The 12,500-nt window shown below is 44.3% G+C and overlaps 1 protein-coding gene across 1 annotated transcript in view; it reads right to left on the bottom strand.

The window, feature by feature from the left end:
- Positions 1-2,855: 2,855 nt before the first annotated feature.
- LOC143299659 (putative glutamate receptor) overlaps positions 2,856-12,500 on the bottom strand; it is a 24,124-nt gene continuing 14,479 nt past the window's right edge. The window contains exons 6-11 of the mRNA XM_076612977.1: positions 9,644-9,777; positions 8,820-9,013; positions 7,513-7,796; positions 5,944-6,211; positions 5,099-5,245; positions 2,856-4,171 (exon numbers count right to left, since the gene is read on the bottom strand). Of these exons, the coding sequence (XP_076469092.1) occupies positions 4,025-4,171; positions 5,099-5,245; positions 5,944-6,211; positions 7,513-7,796; positions 8,820-9,013; positions 9,644-9,777 (1,174 nt within the window). The 3' untranslated portion in view covers positions 2,856-4,024. The remainder of the gene's footprint in view (positions 4,172-5,098; positions 5,246-5,943; positions 6,212-7,512; positions 7,797-8,819; positions 9,014-9,643; positions 9,778-12,500) is intronic.

The following is a 12,500-nucleotide window of genomic DNA, read 5'->3' as shown; positions in this document are numbered from 1 at the left end:
GAAGAAGAAGTAGTACTGGACTGTGGATGTGTAATGTGTAGTGTGTAATGTATGGATGTGTAATGTGTAGTGTGTAATGTATGGATGTGTAATGTGTAGTGTGTAATGTATGGATGTGTAATGTGTAGTGTGTAATGTATGGATGTGTAATGCTTTGTACTGCGTGTGTTGTATTGTGTTTCAATGCATTGTACTGTGTTGTATTGCATGGTATTATATTGTATGTATGTATGTATGTATGTATATTCCAGCCTTCCCCGCCCGGAGCTGCCAGTGCTCCACCACCACCTGTCGTCATCATCAACACAGAGATCAAAACTATGAACAAGTTCTGCTTACTTGGGCAGCACTGTAAGCAGCAACAGATCTCTGGGTGCAGAAGTGATGTTGTGCATCTCAAAAGCCGGCCCTGCCTTTGGCAGGCTGTCAAAGAGACTGTGGCAAGACCATGGCATCAAACTGCGCACCAAGATCGCCGTGTACAGAGCTGTTGTTCTGAGTGCTCTCCTCTACTGTTGTGATACTTGGACCACGTACCGCCGACACATCCAACAACTCGAACAGTTCTATCAACGATGCTTTCGCAAGATCTGCAGCATCAAATGGCAAGACAGAGTTGTCCAACAAACAGGTCCTACCCAGCATTGAGTGTATACTCATCAAAAGCCAGCTCCGATGGACAGGACGCATCCCTATGGAGGACAGCGGAATTCCAAAGGTGCTGCTCTATGGACAACTGAAGGAAGGACAACGTGACCAAGGAAGGCCTCTCAAGAGAAACAAAGACACCTTGAAGGCCAACCTCAGAAGCTGCAACATCGACACTGCTTCCTGGGAAGATGTCGCCCTTGTAAGAACACAGTGGAAGCAACGGTGTACCCAGGGCACAAAGACATTCAAGCCCAACACAGCAGCCGCCATCCAGGAAAAGGGGAATCGGAGAAACCGGGGCCCATCCTTGCAGGACTCCATTCCATGCAGTGTCTGTAGGCGACCCTGTGCCTAAAGAATAGGTCTTCATTCCTACTTGAGGCTCCACATCAGCAGATGGCCTGCCTACCTATCCATCCGTCGGACACAAGGGGAGAATCCAGAGATGTATGTATGTATGTGTGTGTGCGTGTGTCTGTCTGTCTGTATGTATGTATGTGTGAGTATCAGTATCAGTATCAGTAACTCAAGGCGTCACTGCGTTCGGACAAATCCATATCCGCTACACCACATTTGCCAAGCAGATGCCTGACCAGCAGCGTAACCCAACGCACTTAGGCCTTGAGAAAAAGAAAGTAATGAATAAAAATAAAACAAAGATAATAATGATGATGATGATAATAATAATGATGATGATGATAATAATAATAATAATAATAATGTATGTGTGAATGTATGCTTGTTTTTGTTTTTTGGGGGCTTTTTGTTTGTTTGTTTTTGTTTGTATTTTGCCGTCTGTCTGCTTGCCCACCTTCCTCCCCCCTCTCTTTCTACACAGTTCATGATTATTTTCACACGCAATACACGCACGCGAAGACAGCACATTTACTTCGAGAAAAATAAAGAACATGGAAACGAGAAATAGCCACCGAATTTTGTATAAAATGTTATCTTTTTAGAGGAATCTTACGGAAAAAAATACAATTTACACATAAGGAGAGAACACATTCACTTGTCAAAAATAAAGAATGTGTAAACGAGAAATAGCCACCGAATTTTGTATAGAATGTTATCTTTTAAGAGAAATCTTACGGAAGAATATACAATTCACACACAAGGAGAAAGCACATTCACTTGGCAAAAATAAAGAATGTGTAAACGAGAAATAGCCACCGAATTTTGTATAAAATGTCATCTATTTAGAGGAATCTTACGGAAGAAAATCCAGTTCACACATAAGGAGAGAGCACATTCATTTGGCAAAAATTTAATAAAAACAAATTAAAAAAAAATTTTTTTTAAAACGTGTGAAGAAGAAATAGCCACCGAATTTTGTAAAAACGTTGTCTTTTTGGAGGAATCTTGTGGAAGAAAATTTTCAGTTTGCATATTTGTTCCCATGAAACCGAGAGCTAATGGACATTTCAAAAATATATAGGACAGTGTACTAGAAAAAGCGCTGCTTAATTGTTAAGTATTGTGAGTAAACGTTTAGTCATTCACACATACGCGCCCCCTCACCCCCCCCCCCTCCGCCCCCCCCCCCCCCCACCCCCCCCCCTCCCCCCCGCACACACACACACACAGAGTGAGACAGGTATACAGTGAATTCGAACATAGTGTAGATTGTAATGATTTTCGTCATGTCATTGTTGCTTGTCATACGTTTTGCATGAGAAAACAGGGAGGGTCTATTTCATGTAAAAATGCATGGCTGCCTTGTTGTTGAATTGTAAAATCCATGAGCATCAAAAACAATTTTTCATTAAAAAAAAATCCAGAAACACTTGGACTGACAGAGAGAGAGATAGATACTCTCTCTCTCTCTCTCTCTCTCTCGCTCTCTGACACACACACACACACACACACACACACACACACACTCACTCACTCACACGCACACAAACAAATACACACACAGTGGTAAGAGGGAGACAAGACAGACATTCAGACAATTCGACATAATAAACAAGAGAAGAACATGGAGAACAGAACACAAACAAGTACCCACAGAAAAAAAAAAAGAAAAAAAAAGCGCAAATAACAAGCAAGAAGCGAACAGCACCAACACAGACAACAGATACCCAGCTATACCCCCCACCCCCACCCCCCACCCCTCCGGCACCCCGCACCACCTCTTCCCCCCCATCCCCCTCCTCCCTTTCCCCACCCTCCACCCGAATCTCCAATATACCAATCTGGTCATCATGTATTGCATTCAGGTCAACCAACTAGGAACAATTCGTAGCTCTGAATAAATTAGCATTCCTTTGCAATTACAACAATTGTCTTCGAGTTAAAGCCAAAAGAAAAGAAGACACTTTTTAACCGTAACATTTCCAGCTGAAATATATATAGAGAGAGAGAGAAAAAAGAGGGATATAAGAAGATTGGTTTCACACAAAATGGCCTTAACAATTTCTCTTCACCAAAGCTGTCATGTACAGCAGCCAAAACTTACACAATGTGCGCAAAGGCCTCTATTTTTATAACGCCACAATTTTTTTTTTTTTTTTTTTAAGTAGATCTGATGACCGAAATTTCTGAAACTTCTCAAAAAATTCGAAAATACTGAATTCCATGTGTCTGTCAATGGGACCACTACCCCCAACACACCTCTTGGAAATGATAAATAATCCTTTATTAATTTTCTGTGGTCATCTGTTTTGATTTCTCTGATAACAAGCTTACATTCAAATCAATACATTGTCCATGAAAAGTGACTATTAGGTTATTGATCTGTTTGTTTTCAAGTGAATGTTTGAGCCACACACACATGTTATGTTTATGACCCATTCACAGCATTTTAGGGCAGTATACATTTTGAGAGAAGTGTTTACTTATTAAAACACATTTAATGATGATGATTATGACAATCATTTTGATAATGATAATTATGTCGATAATGATAATAACAGTCGCAGTAATAATGATAATAGAAATGATAGTAATGATAATTATGATAATGATAATAATGAATAATAGTAATGATAATTATGATAATGATAATAATGAAGAATATGATAAAGCAGCAACAACAGCAAAACAAAGAAAACTTTTGACAATGATATTAGCATCACTTATACTGCAATAGCATGAACAGTGCCAATTATAGTACAAATGTCCTATGCAAGTGATTTTGACAGATTTTCTCCCAATGGTAGATGGCCCAACACACACACACACACACACACACACACACACACACACACAGTAAACGTCAATATGAACAAGCTAGACCGATTTTTTTTTTAACTGCAAATATGATATTACGTTAAAAAAACAAAGACTTCTAAGATGAAAAGATGATTTTTTTTTTTTTTAAATAGCGAAGAACAAACGAAAACATGGCTGCCGAAGTGGATTACACAAGTTACGCCGCTTGGTGGACTGTGACGTCATGATAGCCTGAGGTTGTCTCCCTTCCCACGTCCATGGTGGTCTCATCCGTGGTTAGGTCCCCCTTGTTACCGGCTGCTTTTTCTTTGTCCTCGATGTCGGAACAGACACTGTTGGTGGGCTGAAGAATCGGAAAAAAGATAACCTATAAGTAACCTAAAAAATAACCTGTAAGTCATTTATTTTGTCTACAGATCATCGCACCAGATTTACCCTGATCGTTGCTCACAACACCCATTGCACTCCTCCTGTGTCCCACTCTGTATGTCCATCTGTCTGTCTGTCTGTCTGTCTGTCTCTGTCTCGCTGTTTACAACACCATTTCACTCCCTCTGTATCTCTGTCTGTCTGTCTGTCTGTCTAGTTGTTTACAACAACACCATTTCACTCCCTCTGTATCTCTGTCTGTCTGTCTGTCTCTCATTACCTAATGGAAAAGAAAGAAGATATTACTGCTGTTACCCCTCTTGTTAAAAGACCTGTTTAGGGCAACGACAATATAAAAGAAAATTCTGCAATCATAGTTGTTGTGGGGTTTTTTTTTAACCCTATTTTCTCCCCCCCCCCCCCACTCGCCGCCCCCCCCCACCCCCACCCCCCCCCCCCTCCCAATTCTTTGTCTTCTTCTGTATCAGGACTAAGCAGATGTAGTTAGTGTAGCAACTATGGACAAATCAACAGGTTTGCATGCCTCTTGGAAGAACCCGAAGAAAGAAAGAAAAAAAAAAAGGAAGAAAGAAACCAGATGAATATAGGTATACTTGGTGTACGGCTGAAGGTTGTTTTGTTTGTTTATTTGTTTGCTTGTTACTGTTTTTTTGTTGTTGTTGCTGTAGTTGTTTGCTGTTGTTGTTTGTTTGTTTTGGTTGGGTTTGGTTTTGGCTTTTTTTTTGCTTTTTTTTTGTTTTTGCTTTTTGGTTGTTGTTTGGGGTGAGGGGGGGGGCTCGGGGGGGGGGGGGGCGGGGGGGGGGGGCGGTGAGGGGGGCTTTCTACAGAAAGAATTACATCGTTTCTGTTGGGTAACTGGTCTGTGCTGTGATGGCTCTACCTTTTCCGAGTTACTCTTCCCGCTCTTCCCTTGGCTCGAATCCCCCGCGCCCTCCAAGATGACAACAACATCAGGGTCCGTCTCTTCGCCTTTGGTGTACAGGGGCTTGGTTGTTGGCCCTGGCTGTCTCCTGCCTTTCTGCTCTCGCTGCACCACACATACTTCAGTTTGTGAATGTTTGATTGAATGTTCGATATTTGATATGACGTGTTTTTGTGGGTTTTTTTTTTTTTAGAATGGAAAGGTATATTTGTTGATTTCCTTTTTTTTCTCTCTCTAAAAATTGTATGTGTGTGTATGTATGTCTGTATGTCTATGTGTGTGTGTTTGTGTGTGTGTGTGTGTGTGTGTGTGTGTACACTCTTGTGTGTTTCAGTATGTGTGTGTGTGTGTGTCTGTACACTTTTGTGTGTTTCAGTGTGTGTGTGTGTGTGTGTGTGTGTGTGTGTGTGTGTGTGTGTGTGTGTGTGTGTGTGTGTGTATACAATGACAAGCACGCATAAACAAAACATCCACAACCTTTACGCATAAACAAAAACAAAACAACATCCAGAAATTAAAAAAAGAACAGAAATCCTTTTGTTATGTAAACACACACACACACACACACACACACACACACACACACACACACACACAAACAAAACAAGCCTTTATTATTTTTCAAAAGAAAAGAAATCAACTTCTGGCACAAACCGAATCAAAGTCACAAGAACTAAACGAGCAACTGAACCAAAAAAATCATCATTTGAAGTTGAACATAGACATGAGAACGAAAACCAAAGATGGAACAGAAAACCTGTTGGAAACGATGAAACGTCACCTTTTCAAGTGTGTCAACTCACTTTACACGACGTTCTCACGTGCACCACTTCCACCACAGCCAACACTGCGGCCAACAGTCCGCACGACACCAGCGCGAGAAATGCCACAGCGAGATCACGTGGTCCCAGAGGCATGAAAGGCAGAGAACTGCCCCCTCCTTCCAGTGTCACGGGGAGAGAACTCCCTTCCGGGTCGGGACAGTAGCTTCCCTTGTTCTGCCATTTTCGACTCAGCTCTTCCAGTTCTCCCGTCTCTCGTAAAACCATGATGGCGGTGTTGATACGCCGTCTGAAAACAGGTGAGGGATCGTTACATGCAGGATTTTAAGATGTTTTCTTGCCTTTAAAAGAGACATTGTTGATACGTATACGATGATAAAAAGGCGACACTTAAAAATAAAATAAAAAGAAGAAGCATTTAATCCACAGATGAAGGCAAAGTTTGATAATTCAATAAGAATACAAAACAAATTAATACTCGACACAACACAAGCTCCCGAAGCACATTCTATGTACCAAAATAGCACAAATTCCCCTTAAAAAATGATAATGATATTGATATATATTTTTTAAAAATCTTTGAATAAGCGAAGTCACGTTTAAGTTAGATAAAGGGAAGTAAGCCAGTGATATATACCAAAATAATAAAATTGCGGAGTTCACTGGCTGTCTGGTTCATAGTTTGCATGTTTGCCTGCTATGAAACTGGTGCGTGCACACATGCAAACTATTATTATTACTACTATCTTTTTTTATATTATAATTATTATTTATTTATTTATGTAAGCTTATCTATTATTTATTCACCTTTCTTTTTTTCTACTTTTTTTTCTTTTCTTTTTTTCTCAAGGCCTGACTAAGCGCGTTGGGTTACGCTGCTGGTCAGGCATCTGCTTGGCAGATGTGGTGTAGAGTATATGGATTTGTCCGAACGCAGTGACGCCTCCTTGGGCTACTGAAACTGAACTGAAACTGAAAATGAAACATGTAAACTGGCGGGAACACCTGACCAGTGGGTTTGTTAACAGATTCTGACCTCATCGTTTGACTGACTGGTTGACTGACTCGCTGATGTGCTAGTTCATTGGCTGGCTGATTGGTTTGGGTGTCAGAAGCTTGGTCGTAATGCTTGAATGATTAATTAGATTAGATAGATAGATACATAGATATACAGGAGTAAACGGACCAGCAACATCATCTAGAGTAAAGACGAAAAAAAAATAGAACTGCGAAATGTGCATAGAAATTATGCAAACTCACTTAATTAAGAAAGCCTACTATAAAATGTCATTAAAAATTATGCAACGTACTCAAGAAACCCCCACTGCAAAATGTGCACAAAACAATGCAAACTTACCTTAGAAAAAAAAACTTACTGAAAATGCTCATTGAAATTATTCAACTTACTTCTGGAAAAGAAAAAAGAAAAAGAAAAACACCTACCGCGGAATGGGATCTAAAATGATGCAGCTTGCTTAAGAAAAACCTAAAAGTGATGCACCTTACTTGTCAAGCTTCCCGCGCCCCCGCACACCCACCCCCACCCCTTCCTCACGCCCACCCCAAGCCCCCACCCACCCACCCACTCACTTCATGGGCTCCAGATGGTTGCCGGCCGGCATTCCAAAAGCGTAGTGGATCATTCCCAGACCGTGCCCGTGACTGATGAGGTCACACTGGTATGACGTCACGTGACGCGCTTTGTACGTCGGCACCAGCAAGGCCAGTCTGTCCTGGGGAGACTGACGCATGCGCTGAAGGGCCTCTGGCAGCGATTGGAACAAGTTGTGACGACTCGTGACGTACTCCATGAGTTGTTTCAGTAAAGTGTCGTCACTAGTCTTCAGCTCGTGGTGGGCGTCGCCGTGACGTACCTATGTGATGTCAATAGTAGATTCGAGTGAGCGAAAGAAAAAAAACTAGGTCACGGAAGTTGGCAGACTGATATTTTGACGAATAACACAGAGAGAGAGAGATTGACACAGAGAGAGGTACATAGACAGACGCGCCATATATAGGTAGATAAGCAGGCATGGGCGACATGCACATATGTAGACAGGCAGAAACAGACAGATATAGATAGGTGGTCGGAAAGGAATCCAGTAAATCGTTACTCTCTGAACCATTACTACCCAGTCATCAGTTGTACTCACCTCTCCACATCCACACACACACACACACACACACACAAACAACAACAACAACAAAAAACCTGCACGTTCATATATAGGCCGAGAGAGAGAAAAACACACAGACACACACACACACACACACACACACACACACACACACACTAAAAATCCATATCTGTCCATAGACAGATAGATAGATACATAGATGTGTGTGTGTGTGCGTGTGTTTGTCTGTCTGTCTGTCTGTCTGTGTTTGACTGTCTCTCTGCGTGTCGTTGTCTTGGTTACCATTCCCAGCTGCATGGACTTGTCCTTGAGGATGTAACGGTGTGTGTGTGTGTGTGTGTGTGTGTGTGTGTGTGTGCGTGCCTCTCTGTGTGTCTGTCTATGTCTATGTGTGTGTGTGTGTGTCTATGTGTCTCTGTATGTCTCTCTCTGTCTGCGTCTGTGTGTGTGTGTGTGTGCGCGCGCGCGTCTGTGTGTGTGTGTGTGTCTGTCTATGTGTGTGTGTGCGTCTGTGTGTGTGTCTGTCTATGTGTGTGTGTGTGTGTCTATGTGTCTCTGTGTGTCTCTCTCTGTCTGCGTATGTGTGTGTGTGTGTGTGTGTGTGTGTGCGTCTGTGTATGTTTGTCTATGTGTGTGTGTGCGCGCGCGTGTGTGTGTGTGTGTCTGTCTGTCTGTCTGTCTATGTGTGTGTGTGTGCGCGCGCCTCTCTGTATGTGTGTCTATGTGTCTGTGTGTCTTCATCGTCGTCGTGACAGTTACCGTGCCGAGCTGCATGGACTTGTCCCTGAGGATGTCGCGGTAGGTGCGGAAGGGGAGGGCGGGGCGGAGGTGCGGCCTCAGGGACACGAGGGCCGTCAGGTTGGAGACGTAGGCCAGCAGCACCAGCACCGCGAACAGCCACCACGACACCGCCACCACCCGGCCCGACAACGACTTCGGGGACACCCGGTACCCTGAGTGAGGACGGGAGGAAGAAGTTTCAGTGTTCAGTTCCTCAAAAAGAGGGAGACACCTGACCAGCGGTTTAACCCCAACGCGCTCAGTTCGGGCGTTGAGAGAGAGAGAGAGAGAGCGCGCGCGCACACACGCGCACACACACACACACACACACACACACATGCCTGACCATACACACACACACACACACACACACACACACACACACACAGATGCCTGACCATACACAGACACACAGACACTCACACTCACACACACACACACACAGATATGCCTGACCATACACACAGACACTCACACACACACACACACACACACAGATGTCTGGATGTCTGACCATACACACACACACACACACACACACACACACACACACACACACACACACACAGATGCCTGACCATACACAGACACACAGACACTCACACTCACTCACACACACACACACACACACACACACACACACACACAGATATGCCTGACCATACACACAGACACTCTCACACACACACACAGATGCCTGACCATACACACACACACACACACACACACACACACACACACACACACACACACACACACACACACACACACACACACACACACACACACACACACACACACACCTTGCCATGTCAGAGTGCTGACAGTGAACAGGAAGCTGTCCCTCAGACCAAAGCCTCGCACACGGTGCTTGTCCTCCATTGGTGCACGTGCCTTCTTACGTAGCGTGAAACGACCAATCAGGAACAAGCCCACACTGTAAGAAAAAACAACATAGTAGTAGCAGTTACCTAGCAGCAGCAACAGTCGTAGTATAGTAGCATTAGTAGTAGTAGTAATAGCAGCAACAGCAATAAAAGTTAAAGTTGGTAGTGATGGAGTCTCCCGTCGGACCGACGGACACTCGAATAGACAGGCAGGCTTGTCTGTCGGTGTGTGTCCTCCTATAGGAGAAGAGGCCGGCTCTGGATGCGCAGCACTTCCCACAGGTGTTGCAAGGGAAAACGTCTCCAGAAGTTGAGCCGTGCTTCCTTCGCTCACGCTTCTCCTTAATGGCCAGCGTTCTCTGGGTTACATGGTACCAGTAGCAAGGGCTATGCCCCTGACCTGACCTACAAAGTTAGTAGTTGTAGTTAAGCAAAACAAAGAGTGGTAGCTCTTTCCATTTTCAAGGTATACATCTTCAAGTCAATGCTGCTCATGCTACCAATTCAGCCAGTACACAGGTAAATGTTGTTATCTCGTTCGTCATTTATCAGATGGATTTCCCCGTCTCCTCGACGAAGGCGGCAGTACGTCGCAGGTCCTCCAGTCCTCCATAGAGCTTCCGGGCCGCTGGGACTGGGTCAGGCCAGGTTTTCCCTCGGAGCGCTTGGTGGAGCGGGCAGGACTGCAGCAGATGTTCTGTTGTCTGGCTGCCTGTTCTGCAGGGGCACTGCTCTGTGTCGCCGATACGGAGTTTCGTGTGTAGGTGGTGTTTCAGGCGGTCCTGTCCTGAGCCTGAAAATGGCGAGTCAGCAGGTAGTACAGGTCTGCTCTGTTGTGACGTGGATGCTGCTGCTTCCACTTGTTCTGCAGCTTGGCCTTAATGATGGTCCTGGATTCAGAGTAGCTGGTAGACCTGTCCATCTGCTCTTTTGTTGTGCCTTCCTTTGCCAGGGAGTCAGCAGTCTCGTTGCCAAGCACGTTGCAGTGGGAAACAGGTAAGTAAAAGTAGTAGTTAAGGTTACAGTTAAAGGTCACATTACGGCTATCGGGTCAGTTAATTCATATCCTTTGAGTCTCGAGCTTGGCTATAAAGCAGAGTCTAATTCTCTCCTTTCGCGTTTTAACTCTCTCCATACGAACGGCGAAAGAGACGACGTTAACAGCGTTTCATCCCAATTACCACCATCAAAATATTGCAAGCGGAACGCTCTTATACTGAAGAGGTGAATGTTGACGAAGAATACCACAATTCTGACGACGGAAGCTAAAGGTTGGGTCATTCAGACACCCACTGGACATCCGAGGGGTCTGTGTAGAGGAGAAGAGAGGACTGGCCGTACTGAGAGAGTTAACCTACCCCAGCCGATGTCAGGTCCCTATTCAAACCTTATTGGAGTGAGGAAAATCGGAGAAGTCTTTCCGAAGAACACAGCAGCATGCCGAAATGGGGTAACGAATCCTGGAGAACGCGCCTCGAACAGCAGTAGCAGTAAGGACGTTCTTTCTTTCTTTCTTTTGCGTTCGACAGCTACGCAGTCAGGGTCGAAGTCCGAGGGATGCCACAAACTCGGACGTCCGGTGAAGATCGGCTGCCGTCCCCCAGAGCTTGGTGTTGAGGTCAGCACCCCCAGGCCAGGACTGCTGCCGCATCTTCTCATACAGGGGGCAGTCTTGGAGAATATGGGATGGGGTCTGGTCAGCCTGGCCGCAATCACATAGGAATGTGGCTGCCACTCCAATCCTCTTCAGGTGTGCTCGGAGGCCGCAGTGTCCTGTGCGAAGGCGGTAGATGGTAGGCAGTAAGGACAAAATGACAGGCCTTTCAGTTCTTTTAGACCCCGTCAGATGTATGTTGTATGATCAAAGTTGATTTGCAAATGCAACATGAAAGACGTGCGTGAACGCGAAAGTACGAAAGCGATCGAGACGGGAGATGGCCAAGGAATTTAGTTAGGAGATTGTAACTAATGTACTATGCAGAAATCTGTGGTTCGTGACGGACCAGGCGTAACTATCTGAAATGAAATGAAATTATGGTGCTCAGAGCCTCGCCGACCACTAAGGCCATCTCAAGGCTATCGCCACGTTAATAACTACTACAAGGGTATAAAAAAAAAAACAATTAAAACGAATCACCACTTCAAACTTTCCACTCAAAGTTTAAAAAAAACTTCCATATCTGGTCATGGATATTGTTTCCCCACTCTGCCATAGTTTGGTATGATGGGGGAGGTGAGGGAGATAAGAGCAGACAGATAGACAGACAAACAGACAAGACAGACAGATAGATAGAGGGAGAGAAAGAGATAGGTAAGTAAGTAGGTATGCAAATGGATAGACAGGTGGGTACGTAGGCAAGCAGGTATGCAAGTAAATAGATAGATAGATAGATGAATAGATAGATAGATAGACAAGGACAGAGACAGAGTAAGAGAGAGAGAGAGAGCGACAGAAGGAGAAGGGAACATCAAAATCAGTCCAAAACTTCCTGTCCATACTGTATGGGCGTTTCCTCTGTGTGTGTGTGTGTGTGTGTGTGTGTGTGTGTGTGTTTTGTTGTTGTTGGTTGTTGGTTTGTTTGTTGTTGTTGGGTTTGGGGGTTGGGTTTTTGTTGTTGTTGTTGTTGTTGTTTTTGTTTTGTTTGTTTTGTTTTGTTTGCTTTTGCTGTTGTGTGTTTATTTTTTTGGTGGTTGTTGTTTTTCCCGTAGTGACCTTCACTTCTCTGTCTCTGTCTGTCTGTCTGTCTCTCTCTCTCTGTCTCTCTCCCCCCCC

The sequence above is a fragment of the Babylonia areolata genome, chromosome 25 (assembly GCF_041734735.1).
Source record: "Babylonia areolata isolate BAREFJ2019XMU chromosome 25, ASM4173473v1, whole genome shotgun sequence".
NCBI classification, from domain to species: Eukaryota; Metazoa; Mollusca; class Gastropoda; order Neogastropoda; family Buccinidae; genus Babylonia; species Babylonia areolata.
The sequence above is the reverse complement of the archived record's forward strand: the minus strand, read 5'-3'. Positions and strand labels throughout refer to the sequence as shown.